Below are 13,305 nucleotides of genomic sequence, written 5' to 3' on the forward strand. Positions count from 1 at the left end.
TCAACATTCAGGCGTCTTATTGTGAAACTGGATCGGGACCACGTGACGCAGCTTCATGAGAACTTTCTGGAGTCAACGAGAGGAGAAGAGAAGCTTATCGTTCACTTTCATTCCAACTAAAGTTCTGCCGGAACAACCGAAAAGACTCAAACATAAATACAGAAACAAGAATGACATTAAAAAAAAGATTCTCTAAACAATTTATTGAAACTAAAACTGTAAAAAAAAAAAATCAGCAAACCAAAATCTAATAAACTGGAAATCAGATTCAGCTTATTAAAGTTACTTTAAAAACTTAATCATCTGTGTTCATAGTTTTTAAATAGCCCAAAGCTGATGGATCTGCATTTTTATCCAAATATACTAGAAACACTTGAGGAGTAAAAATAAACGTTCTAGCACTTTACAGCTAAATTAAAGTGCTTTCTAAAAACTGACACAGTCGGACAAACATTTAGAATCAACTTTACATTAAATATGGATAAAACTGATGTGGAAAAAGTAGGAATTAATATTGAGAAATTTCTATAGCAACACACCTGCAGAGAACACGACAGTTCTAGCTTTAACCTACATTTTTATGGAGTGTCATTTGGTCCAAATGTTAATAATTATATAGAAAATTGTTAGTTTAAGAAACGTAAGAAAAGCTAAAGAATATACACATTTATGTTTAAATAATATTAATTTAAAGGAGACACATTGGAATCATTTTTACAAGTCTTATTAGTGGAGGTATGTTTTACAATATTTGTTTTATCGAGAAAAAAAAACAAATACATAATCACTAAATATGAAGATACATCATCTTTGGGCTATTTAAAAACTATGAACACAGATGATTAAGTTTTTAAAGTAACATTAATAAGCTGAATCTGATTTCCAGTTTATTAGATTTTGGTTTGCTGATTTTTTTTTACAGTTTTAGTTTCAATAAATTGTTTAGAGAATCTTTTTTTTTAATGTCATTCTTGTTTCTGTATTTATGTTTGAGTCTTTTCGGTTGTTCCGGCAGAACTTTAGTTGGAATGAAAGTGAACGAGAAGCTTCTCTTCTCCTCTCGTTGACTCCAGAAAGTTCTCATGAAGCTGCGTCACGTGGTCCCGATCCAGTTTCACAATAAGACGCCTGAATGTTGAGCCTCACTGACGGAAACGCGCGTCCAACCGGAAACGTCTTATTGTGAAGGGTCAAACCGGAAACGGCTGTGGAGCGTTCCGCAGACTCGACGGTTTTGTTCGTGAAGCGTCTAGAAGCAGCCAGGCTGTGAGCTTCCGCAGATATAAAGCGGCTGATCCGAGAGCAGAGACAGTTAGAGAAAGAGAGCAGAGCGCAGAGAAGATCCAGAGGAGAAGAAAGAGAAGAAGATCCTTCCTCTTCACAGATCACTCCATCATCACTCAGCTGTAAGTATTTCCTTCATTCTTTCTAGAGAAAAGGCAGGAAAGTGGAGGAAAAGCTTTGATCCAGACTATCGGGAGGAAAAGGCAGATTTGATTAGAAACCTTTTACTTTGTTTTAATTTAATTATTTACTTTTATTAAACTGGATTAGAAACCTTTTACTTTTTTTTAAATCAATTAATTTATTTTCATTAGATTGGATTAGAAACCTTTTACTTGTTTTAATTCATTTATTTTACTTTTTTTAAATTGGATTAGAAACCTTTTTCTATTTTAAATTTATTTATTTACTTTTATTAGATTGGATTAGAAACCTTTTTTTCATGCCAATCAAACTTTATTGCTTTAGTCTGAACGACAGAAGCTTTGGAGATGTTTGGTTGGTTGAAGTAGAAACCTGAAGCCTTGATGTGCTAACTTTACCGAGTAGAGACCAGAGCAGATGAGCGTGAGCCAGAACCGCCTGAATCCTCCTTCTAGAGCAATCCGAGCTCTGATGCTGGACTGGGTTCTTTCTAGACTCTGTCAGAGCGGCTGCAGAAGTTCATGTTTGTAACGTTTCCTCCCGTCTGTGTCTGCGCGTCTTTACAGCACAAAGTCATCCAGCAAACATGTCTGCGGCCAAGAGCGTGTCCATCGGCATCGACCTGGGCACCACCTACTCTTGTGTGGGCGTCTTCCAGCACGGAAAAGTGGAAATCATCGCCAACGACCAGGGCAACAGGACCACCCCCAGCTATGTGGCCTTCACCGACACGGAGAGGCTGATTGGAGACGCGGCCAAGAACCAGGTGGCTCTGAACCCCAGCAACACCGTGTTTGACGCCAAGAGGCTGATTGGGCGGAGGTTCGACGAGCCGGTGGTGCAGGCCGACATGAAGCACTGGCCCTTCAAGGTGGTTTCAGAAGGAGGGAAGCCCAAAATCCAGGTGGACTACAAAGGAGAGAACAAGACCTTCTTCCCCGAGGAGATTTCCTCCATGGTCCTGGTGAAGATGAAGGAGATCGCCGAGGCCTACCTGGGCCACAAGGTGTCCAACGCCGTCATCACAGTGCCGGCGTACTTCAACGACTCCCAACGACAGGCCACCAAAGACGCGGGCGTCATCGCGGGACTCAACGTCCAGAGGATCATCAACGAGCCCACGGCGGCCGCCATCGCCTACGGACTGGACAAGGGCAAGTCGGGAGAGAGAAACGTGCTGATCTTTGACTTGGGAGGAGGCACCTTCGACGTGTCCATCCTGACCATCGAAGACGGCATCTTTGAGGTGAAGGCCACGGCCGGAGACACTCACCTGGGCGGAGAGGACTTTGACAACCGCATGGTCAACCACTTTGTGGAGGAGTTCAAGAGGAAACACAAGAAGGACATCAGCCAGAACAAGAGGGCCTTGAGGAGGCTGCGCACCGCTTGCGAGAGGGCCAAGAGGACCCTGTCCTCCAGCTCCCAGGCCAGCATCGAGATCGACTCTCTGTTTGAGGGCATCGACTTCTACACCTCCGTCACCAGAGCTCGCTTTGAGGAGCTGTGCTCCGACCTGTTCAGGGGAACGCTGGAACCGGTGGAGAAAGCCCTGAGGGACGCCAAGATGGACAAGGGGCAGATCCACGACGTGGTCCTGGTGGGAGGCTCCACCCGGATCCCCAAAATCCAGAAGCTCCTGCAGGACTTCTTCAACGGCCGAGAGCTGAACAAGAGCATCAACCCGGACGAGGCGGTGGCTTACGGCGCCGCCGTGCAGGCCGCCATCCTGTCGGGCGACACCTCGGGCAACGTCCAGGACCTGCTGCTGCTGGACGTGGCGCCTCTGTCCCTGGGCATCGAGACGGCCGGTGGAGTCATGACGGCCCTGATCAAACGCAACACCACCATCCCCACCAAGCAGACCCAGGTGTTCAGCACCTACGCCGACAACCAGCCCGGGGTCCTGATCCAGGTCTACGAAGGCGAGAGAGCCATGACCAAGGACAACAACCTGCTGGGCAAGTTTGATCTGACGGGAATCCCGCCGGCTCCCAGAGGGGTCCCGCAGATCGAGGTCACCTTCGACATCGACGCCAACGGCATCTTGAACGTGTCGGCGGTGGACAAAAGCACCGGCAAGGAGAACAAGATCACCATCACCAACGACAAGGGCCGCCTCAGCAAAGAGGACATCGAGAGGATGGTGCAGGAGGCGGAGAAGTACAAAGCCGAGGACGAGCAGCAGAGGGACAAGATCGCCGCCAAGAACTCCCTGGAGTCCTTGGCCTTCAACCTGAAGAGCAGCGCGCAGGACGACAGCTTGAAGGACAAAATCAGCCAGGAAGACAGGAAGAGGGTGGTGGAGAAGTGCGACGAGACCATCGCCTGGCTGGAGAACAACCAGCTGGCCGACAAAGACGAGTTCCAGCACAAGCAGAAAGAGCTGGAGAAGGTCTGCAACCCCATCATCAGCAAGCTGTATCAGGGAGGGATGCCCAGCGGCTCCTGCAGAGAGCAGGCGCGGGCCGACAGCCAGGGGCCCACTATTGAGGAGGTGGACTGAAGGGGCCCTGGTTCTGGACCCGCTTGACTGGACAGACGTGAACATGGAACTATTGTCAAACTTTACTCAGACTTTGCTCTGCTGGACATTGCAGGAAAACCTGAACTGAGATGTTTGAGGGAAGTAAGAAAAAGCTGTGATGTCATTTCTGTCCGACACGTTTGGAACCTCAGCTTCTAAAATCCTGTGTTTGAATGGAAAATACTAACTTATTTTTTTAATAAAAAGAATTAAAATCACTCTTTTCTTTCTCTTTGTCTTGCATTTAGAGTAGAACACAGTTTAAAATCAGCCATTCCCTCTCCATCCATTAGTTATTCGTGTAGAAACAGGAACTGTCCTGCAGGTGGCGCCAAAGGTAAATGTAAAATAAATCTATTACTTTAGCCAGAGTTTCCCGCATTTAATTTTCTTCTTAAAGGTAAATGCATATCGTATTTTTTTTAATTAAAAAGAAGATAAAAAAAATCACTGTTTTTCTGTCTCTTTGTCTTGCGTTTAGAGTAGAACACAGTTTAAATTTTTTCAGATCTAACTTGAAAATGAGTTTGAACAGATTCTTAATGCTGTTGCTGTTTTTCAAAGGTTCTTCAGAATTTCAGGTTTTCTGAGTAAACTGGCCACGTTTAAAGATCCGTCTAAGAATTCCCAGATAGGCAGATGGACCCAGAGTTGAGGAATTCTGCTCTAAAATCAATGCAAAGCAAGTCAAACAAAGGAGGCTTTATAACATGCTGTCAATGTAGAAAGTTTTTAAAAAGTCGTCAGAAGTTAGATTTTAAAGATGAAGTCTCCTATCAGGAGTCTTTTAACTGAACTGCTGATTTCAGTCTTGCAGTGGGCAGATTTCCGGTACATTACAGGCGGTCAGGTTCTGCAGAATCTGAGACTGCAAACCCTTTTCTGACCCACATGGTCCTGAACAGCTGTGTCTAAACACTGAATTGTATTTCACTAATATCTGATAAAATGACCTGAAGTTCAGCTCTGCAGCCGTGTTTGGTCATTTCCATGTTTTCCCTCTAGTGTTGGTATTTTAAAGACCGTCTCCGGATGCATCTTAATTCCCTCATAGCTACATAAAGCACTTTTTACGACGTTTGCCATTTTTTTGGGGTGTCTAAATCTACGTTCCAAAGTCCAAAGTTCTGGAAGTGCATTGATGCTCACAAGACCACAATGCATTATGTTTGAATGATTGTCATCTAAACATGTATGTAAATGTATTTTTTTCAAATTTGAACATATTTGTTCTGCAGACTGGTCCTCTAGGATGTCACCACAGACTGTTACATCTTAGATGTTTGCAGACCTTCATCGTTTCAAAGACGGAATGTTTTTGCATCACATGCGTTTGTGGACATTTGCTACTGATTTAGTGGCCATTTTGGTGACATAAACTGACCAGACAAAGGGGGGGGGGGTCTCTTCACTTCAACTCTCTGATCCGTGAAGTACTGTAGACCATCTTTGATCTGTTTTTGTGTCAGTTTACAGCATAATTGCCCGTAGACCAGATTAATAATCCCTGATGTGTCCCTAGGGATTATAAACAGTTTCTAATCAAACCAAAAGTGGGTCAGGTATGTGGACTGGCTGGAACGTCTTCAACTCTGGGTGAGACAAAAGGTAAAGTGGAAGTTTTCATGAGCCCACTCACCTGCCAATCATAAATACAACCCTTAAACTCAGTTTAAACTGAGGGTGTATTCAGACTAGAAAGATCCTTTGTTCTGGATCGAGTCCTGAATCTTGCGTTTGGTCTGTATTCAGACCGGCATCAGTGGACCATTCTGTTCCGGACCAAAGTTTGTGAACAAAACCACATGACTGAAGATCTCTTCCGTCATTGGCCAGGCGGGTCAAAATAAGAGAAAGACATGCGTGCCGCTTACAATCCTTATCAGGACAGTTAACTCATTAAAACTTTATATTTGGATTACCAGTTTTGAACGTTAAAAAACAAATTTTTTACTTGTTACTCTGGTCAGCGGCTCATGCTGCAAGGCGGTTACTGAGGAGACGTCGGGTATGAAGGTGATACGTGTTTATGACATATAGATATAGATCTTTTCATCATCCACAGTCTGTAAACCATCCGTCCTCTGAGCGGAACAACTGGACCAAAACAGCCACTGTAGCGTAAACCGAGTAGGAGTGATACAAAATATAAAGCTACAATTGTCGTTCTATCAAACAGAAAAAAGGGTCCAACTGTTTATTTGTTCGGACCTTTATTTTAACACAGATGAAAACGCTTCTTCCACCCTTTCCTGTGTCTCGTTACACGTCATTCGCCCAACAGGCGCTGCTGTGACGTCATCCTTAGAGTTACCTTGTAGTTTCCTCAGCAGAATTCTCGTAACCATGACACCACAACGATGAGACACAGCAACTCATTGGAATGTGGTTGGATGAATGTAGGCTCATTAAAACACCTATTAAGGTGATCCACATCACTTCTCATTGTTTTCCTGACAATCTGTACGTCATAAACACGTGTAACCCCCCCTTTATATCCGGCGTCTCCTCAGTAACCGCCTTGCAGCATGAACCGCAGAGTAACAAGAGTTTGGTTCTTCATGTTCAAAACTGCTAATCCAAATATAAAGTTTTCATAAGTTAACTGTCCTGATAAGGATTGTACAGTGGTTGTTTTGATCTGCCCTCATTGTTTCTGACTGAAGAGATCTTTGGTCACGTAGTTCTGTTTACTAGCTTTGGTCTGGAACAGAATGGTCCACTTGATGCCAGTCTGAATTCAGACCAACACAAGGTTCAGGACTTGATCCGGAACAGAAGACCTTCCCAGTCTGAATAGAGCCTAAATCTTCACCATGCTATGGAATTCTTTTTTTCATCCACTATTCCAAGTGAGGGTGGGGTGGTGGTGTAGTGGTTTGCCCTGCCTCTTCACAGGGAGATGAAGCTTTAGTGTTAACTTCACAAAAATTATTTGAAAAATAACTTCTATATTAAAAATATTATAACTTATAGTTACTAACATCCAATTCATCTGATCCATGCACATTTTATACTTTAATATTAGTGGTAAATGTAACGAGCAATGTAGAAAAACTTTCTTTCATTTATTTTTCTATTATTTGAAAACAAAGACAGGAAACTACTTAAAGTTAACTTACTGGGTAGTTGGTGGGGGGGTTTTGAAACATTTTTAGAGGGGTTTTCGTCTAAAACATGGATGCTATTCATTCATCTTCTACCGTTTATTCCCTTTCAGGGGCCCCAGGGTTGCTGGAGCCTATCCCGGCCACTTGGGCGTAGGCAAGGGATGCCCTGGAGTGGTCGCCAGTCTGTCGCAGGGTGGGATATCCTCAATCACACATCCATTCACTCTCACACTCACACCTATGGACAATTTAGAGTTGCCAATCAACCTATGTAGCATGACTTTGGAGGAAGCCGGAGACCCCGGAGAAAACCCACGCATGCACGGGGAGAACATGCAAACTCCACACAGAAAGGCCCCCATTGATGTAGTTTTTCAGGTCCCCCAGCCGGGACTTGAACCGGGGCCTTCTTGCTGTGAGGCAAGAGTGCTAACCACTGCGCCACCGTGCAGCCCCATGGATGCTATGGATATGTTTATTTAAAAATGGACCAATAAATTACATAAAATTATGTGTCAGAAATGTCCATGATTGCTGTAAATTTAGGCTGAAGAAAACATTCCCATAGAGATCACATTAAAAGTTACTTAGTTTTACCTAACACTTATAGTAATTAAATATGATTTTAAATTACTTTATAAATGTAGATAAAACGTATTGGAAATGAAATGTATTTTTTACTGTAAACTTGAAAATGTGTGGTCACACATTAACCCCTGTTCTATCCTAGGCACTTTACCATTGGGAGTGGGGTCATCTAGACCCACTAGACAGAGCTCTGAACCTTTTTTCTTCAATGATTTGTGATCTTCACTGGTGTCCATGGATTACATGAAATCTTTCCACCTTTATCCACCTTTGTCATGGTAGGGAGAACACGCCAATGGAAGGGGGGGGGGGGGTGATCTAAGATAGTGTCCCTGATACCCAAAATAATGTAGTAACTTCAAAATAGTTTTGCTCTCCTTCCATTCACGTCTGTCACGTTTAAACTGCGCAGGAGCAGAAAGTTCCAGTCCAGTCCTGCTCTGCTCAGTGCTCACGTGCAGAAAGGCACGAGCTCTGAACGTTAGAATTGGGAATTTTCCATTGGTTTCTAGAACGTTCTGTTGTTGGGTAGAAAATCGACAGTAAACTCCATTTATGGTAAACAAGGTTGTGATTGGTCTGTTTATTCGCCAGGGAAAAGGGGGTCGTGTCATGTTGTTTGGGTTAATATCCATTTCCGTGATTCAATTTTTCAAAATAAAACAAATTGTCCAAATTTCTGGATTCTTGCAACAACAAAAAACGAGAATAGCCTTTATTTTGAAATACGTCACCGGACACGCTTTTAACATTTTTCCGACTCGACAGCCGAATTGTTGCGAAGTTTCTCGAAGCGTCGGTCTTCTCTCTATAAAAAAGCAAGGCGCAGACCGTCAGTCGTATCGGGATGACGCGGACCAGGCTGTCGGTTGGAGGATCGGTCGGGGCGGACCAGACCGGACCGGACCGGACCGGACCGGACCGGGCGGCGATCGTGAGTACAGAAATAGGATCGAGTGTTTAGGCAGGCTGTGGTTGTTTGGGTTTAATGCAGTTCATGCTGAAAACTACTTTTGTTCGTTTCAGAAATGTTGCCGTCCGTGACGCAAAGATGTTTCCATAGGTTGAAGTAAATTGTCAGACGGGATCAGCTGACGGTCGGTTTAAAGCCGGTCTGCTAACAGTTTCCGTTTGAAAGTAACCGGACGGTCAGCAGGAAGGTTTGGATCATAAACGAGGACAAACATGGCGGGATTTCCTCCAGTTATTTCTGTTTCAGTGGCGAAGAGAAACAACAAAAACCAGAAGATTCTTGGGATAAATGTTTGCTTTTGATCGTAATCCTAGCAGTTATTGTGTAACTAAAGGAAATCTATTTAAATTAATTCAAATAATTAAAAATGGTGTCAGCAATGAAATAAAAAACTTTAAATATTTTAGTGAAGAAACCTCAGTAATGATGTCATGAAACAACAAATGCAGATATTTTTATGCTCATTATGACTGTTGAAGATTAAAACGGCTGCTTTAGTTAGTAAAAAAAATAAAGATAAAAATTCCAAAGGTCAAACCTGCTGCAGGTGAAGAGGGTGTGGTCAGTGTGTGCAGGAGTGGGGGCTCTGGGGAAATGGGCGGGGCCAAAGAAAGAATGTTCTGGATTGTTCTACCTGGACCAATGAATATACCGTATAGAAGGAAAATACTCCGGACCACAGATCATGAGGTGAATGATGACATAACTATGTGGTGTCAAACCTGGTTTTAGTCATATTTGATGAAACTACTTGAAATCTAAATCTGGTGAGATGTTGATTAAAAGATTATTTCTGATAAAGTTTTTAACTGTTAAAAGGGAAAAAAAGGGACATTTCCGTAAATGATAAATTCATAGAGTTTACCAACATTTCTGTTCAAGTATTTCCTTATATGTGGTTTGATAAATATGTGGGTTAATAAACAACTTTAACACAGGAAAGTGGGCGTGGTTAAATCTGCAGTCTGGTTTAAAAAACAGGAGTCAGTTCAGGGAGACCTGGAATGTTCTGGAAACATCCTGGAAGTTTCCTGAAGGTTAAACTGGTGATTAATTATAAAACTAATGAAGGTTTTTGATGCAAAATCTATATTTTCATATTATTGACAGAGCTTCAAAACAGCAGATTTAATGTCATGTTGTTGTCAACAAATCAGATCAAATATTAGTGTTTATTTTTATGGATGTGGCTCATCAGAAGAGAAAAACTGTGAAGTTGATTTGGTTTAATATTCTGTCCAAATCTTTAATGCCATATTTGTGGTAATAATGTGATGAAGGTGATCAACATCAAACTGTTTACATTTGGTCTTTTTTAAGGTGAAGCTCTTAGCTGCTAATGATGTAACATGGTGGTGGCTAGAATATTTATTGATGTGTTTATATATTAACACGTATGTTTACTAAAGTGTTCATGTCCCTACAAATAAATCATTACAAACTTTTACTAAACTAAAGTGTTGTAAATCTGGTTAAATAATCGTCATGGAGATGAGCAGCATCCAGATTAGATTAAAAATTATGACTTCTACAGATTATGGTTCCTGCTGCTCTGTAGGGACGGGGTTTCTACTGGGTTTTGGGTTGTTCCATGCAGGAAAATATTAAAGTACTATTTTAATCAAAAGGTACCATAGATCACAAGCTGAACTATTGACTATAATAAAAATCTGGTCTCAGAAATGGAGAGATACTGCCTGAAGGAGAAAGTTCTGCAATTGTGTCACAAACTTGTATTACTGAGTATTTGAATAATCAGGTTATGTTAAACATTTTGAGTTTTAAAGTTTATGAAAACAACTTTTAACACAGCAAAGTGGGCGTGGTTACATCCAGAATGGTTCAAAAACAGGTGGCGGAGTCGATTCAGGCAGAGTTTGAATGTTCTAGATTGATCCAGAGAAGTGGCTGTGATGCAGAGAAATACCAAACAGGAAGTTCATTTGGTCTAAACTGGTAATGAATTATAAAACTAACCAATTTTAATACAAACATGGATTTTGAATAAACAGAAATAAATAGCAATTTTATCAACAGAATAGTAGAAGAGCAGATTAAATGTCAAGTTTATATCAAACTATAACACGACCCATCAGATTAACTACTCAAAGTGATGCTCTGATGATACATTTATAAATAATATAGCAGTGACGTGCAGTCAGGAGAGGCAGGTGAGGCTGTGCCTTACCTGTCATTATGGGAAGAAAAGAGAAACAATAAATTCAATTATTATATTTAATCAGTAATTTGTGCTTTGCAGTCATTTTCCATTTAAATGTACCATTTTTGGGTGTTTTTTCTTTTCAAAATCGCTGAATTTCCGCATTTGCCGTTCAGATACTAAGAAGTGACGTGCGATGAGGCACCAGCCCGCTGAGCCTCACCTTGGATTGCGCAATACCTATGCAGTCAGACGGTCCTGCTGTCTCTCTGTATGTCGGTTCAATCACTTGTACTATATGAGCTGAGTTTACATAATTTAGCAGATGTATATGATGTACAGTGTTTGTTTTTATAAATAACTGTATGTGAGGGACGTGTTTCTTGTGCTGAGCGCTAAACGCCGGCGAAAAAGCCGCTGGGTGAGGCCAGCAGTTCTCGTGCCTCATGTTAGGGGGCGCCGGTGAGCCCTGAGATTATGACGCTAAAAAACAATAGAAGAAGTGATAGCAAGCGGAAAGTCATTTTCTTCAGAAGGAGCGGCATATGGACTTTATTTACAAGTAAAGGTAAGACGATAATAACGTTTGTGCTTTTTTCTATGCCGCAGTTTGTATATGAAAAAACATGTTGAAATGATATTTTAAACAAAACACGTTAACTGTTGTCAATTAAATGGTGAATAAGTTACTCAGTATGGTTCATATGTTTGTAAGTCTGACTGATGACGTCAGTGCCTCACCAGCCATTAACCTCACCGCACGTCACTGTAATATAGAATAAACTTATATGAGTAGACTAATGACATGTGACAACTGATCATTTCCCAGTTTTACACTATTTGACATCAATGTGAAGACAAAGAAAATAAAAGAACCAGTTTATAAAATGTTAAGAAATGAAAAAACTATGACTTCTCAAAATAATGACTTATTCATCAGAAAGCTCAAAGCTAGAACATCACTGAAGCAGCAAACGGCCTCAAGAACTATTCTGTAAACGGGGTCCAGAGATGGCAGCAGAAATTCCAGAATGTAAAACCAGCAAAGACAATAATCCACCATGGAAAGGATCCCAAACTCAATCCTTCTCTGATGGGAAAAACATGTGCTGATATCAATGTGAATACATTCCAGAGTAAAAACTCTAAATATGGTGAGGATATAGATATGACAGTGATGAAAAAGGTCATTAATAGTCTCTCTAAGCCTCTAACTTATCATTACTAACTGGGAGATTCCCAAACCAAATGAAAATAGTAAAAGTGATTCCTATCTGTAAGAGTGGAGACAAACACCAATTTACAAACTATAGACCTGTTTATCTCCTCCCACAATTCTCAACAATATTCAATGATAATTTAGCTACATTTATTGATAAACATAACATTATAAATGAAAACCAATCTGGTTTTAGAGAAAACAGATCCACCTCATTGGCTATCATTGATGCTGTGGAGGAAATCACAAACGCTCTGGACAAAAAGAAATATGCAGCTCATTAACTTAAAAAAAGCATCTGACTCTCAATCATGACATCCTACTTGACAAACTGGAAGTGTCTGGGATTAAAGGACTAGCGTTAATTTGGGTCAAAAGCTATTTAATAGGAAGAAAACAATTTGTCAAGATTGATGAATATCCATCAGAATCCATAGAGATAAGTTGTGGTGTCCCACAGGGATCAAGTCTAGGCCCGCTGCTATTCAATATTTATATAAATATTAAATGTTTCAAAATGTTTAAATCTCATAATTTGCTGATGACACAAATGTATTCTATTCTACAGACAATCATAGGGAATTTATCAATGTGGTAAACAGAGTTCACCAAAATAAAATCATGGATGGATTACAACAGATTATCTTGAACCTAGATAAAACCAAAGTGATGTTTTCCAGTAACTACAAAGCAAATAAAGAGCTCTCAATTATAATTAATAATGTCTCAATTGAAAATGTCACAGAAGTCAAATTCTTAGGGGTTGTTATCGATGACAAACCAAGTATGTCAATCATCAATAAATCTAAACATATATTAGAATACAACAGTAGATATTTATTTTACTGCTCCTTAATATTACCATATTTCACCTACTGTATAGAAATTTGGGGGAATAATTCTAAGAGTTCACTACATCCTCTCTGTTTACCTAAAATCCAGCCGTCAGAATTGTACATAAAGCCGGATATCTTGATCATACAAACTATTCATTTTCAAAGTTTCTGTGTCGGTGTGTGGCACTAAAGTTTGGAACGGGTGAAGTAATGAGCTCAATCAATGTTTAAATACCCAAATATTCAAGAAAATGTAGACAGAAACTCTGATTTCATGATGTAAAGATAAGAGTTAAGGATCAACAGGTGTTTGAATAATTCCAAATCCATGTGTGAACTTGAATGTGGTGAAATAATCAAAGCTCTTTTAATTACAATCAATAAGTATTACATTGTGTAATGTGCAATAATGATAACTGAAATGTTTGAATTACAATCAATAACTATTGATTTTCTTTAATTG

General features: G+C 40.8%; 1 protein-coding gene and 2 long non-coding RNA genes across 3 annotated transcripts; 2 read left to right on the top strand and 1 right to left on the bottom strand.

Moving 5' to 3' along the window:
* Nucleotides 1–1,230: 1,230 nt before the first annotated feature.
* Nucleotides 1,231–4,173, top strand: LOC111947723 (heat shock 70 kDa protein 1). The gene is made up of 2 exons (XM_023957231.1): nucleotides 1,231–1,406; nucleotides 1,995–4,173. Exon 2 carries the CDS (start codon nucleotides 2,015–2,017, stop codon nucleotides 3,932–3,934), a length of 1,920 nt encoding a protein of 639 aa, XP_023812999.1. The 5' UTR covers nucleotides 1,231–1,406; nucleotides 1,995–2,014; the 3' UTR covers nucleotides 3,935–4,173.
* A 4,237-nt stretch (nucleotides 4,174–8,410) lies between these two features.
* On the top strand, nucleotides 8,411–9,163 carry LOC101166873. The gene is made up of 2 exons (XR_177412.4): nucleotides 8,411–8,587; nucleotides 8,680–9,163. It is a non-coding gene; the product is annotated as an uncharacterized LOC101166873 (long non-coding RNA).
* Nucleotides 8,846–11,623, bottom strand: LOC111947724. The gene is made up of 2 exons (XR_002873619.1): nucleotides 11,540–11,623; nucleotides 8,846–10,067 (listed from the first exon to the last, which is right to left on the bottom strand). It is a non-coding gene; the product is annotated as an uncharacterized LOC111947724 (long non-coding RNA).
* Between the last annotated feature and the right edge of the window lie 1,682 nt (nucleotides 11,624–13,305).

Source organism: Oryzias latipes, chromosome 8 (genome assembly GCF_002234675.1).
Source record: "Oryzias latipes chromosome 8, ASM223467v1".
In the NCBI taxonomy this organism is placed as follows: domain Eukaryota; kingdom Metazoa; phylum Chordata; class Actinopteri; order Beloniformes; family Adrianichthyidae; genus Oryzias; species Oryzias latipes.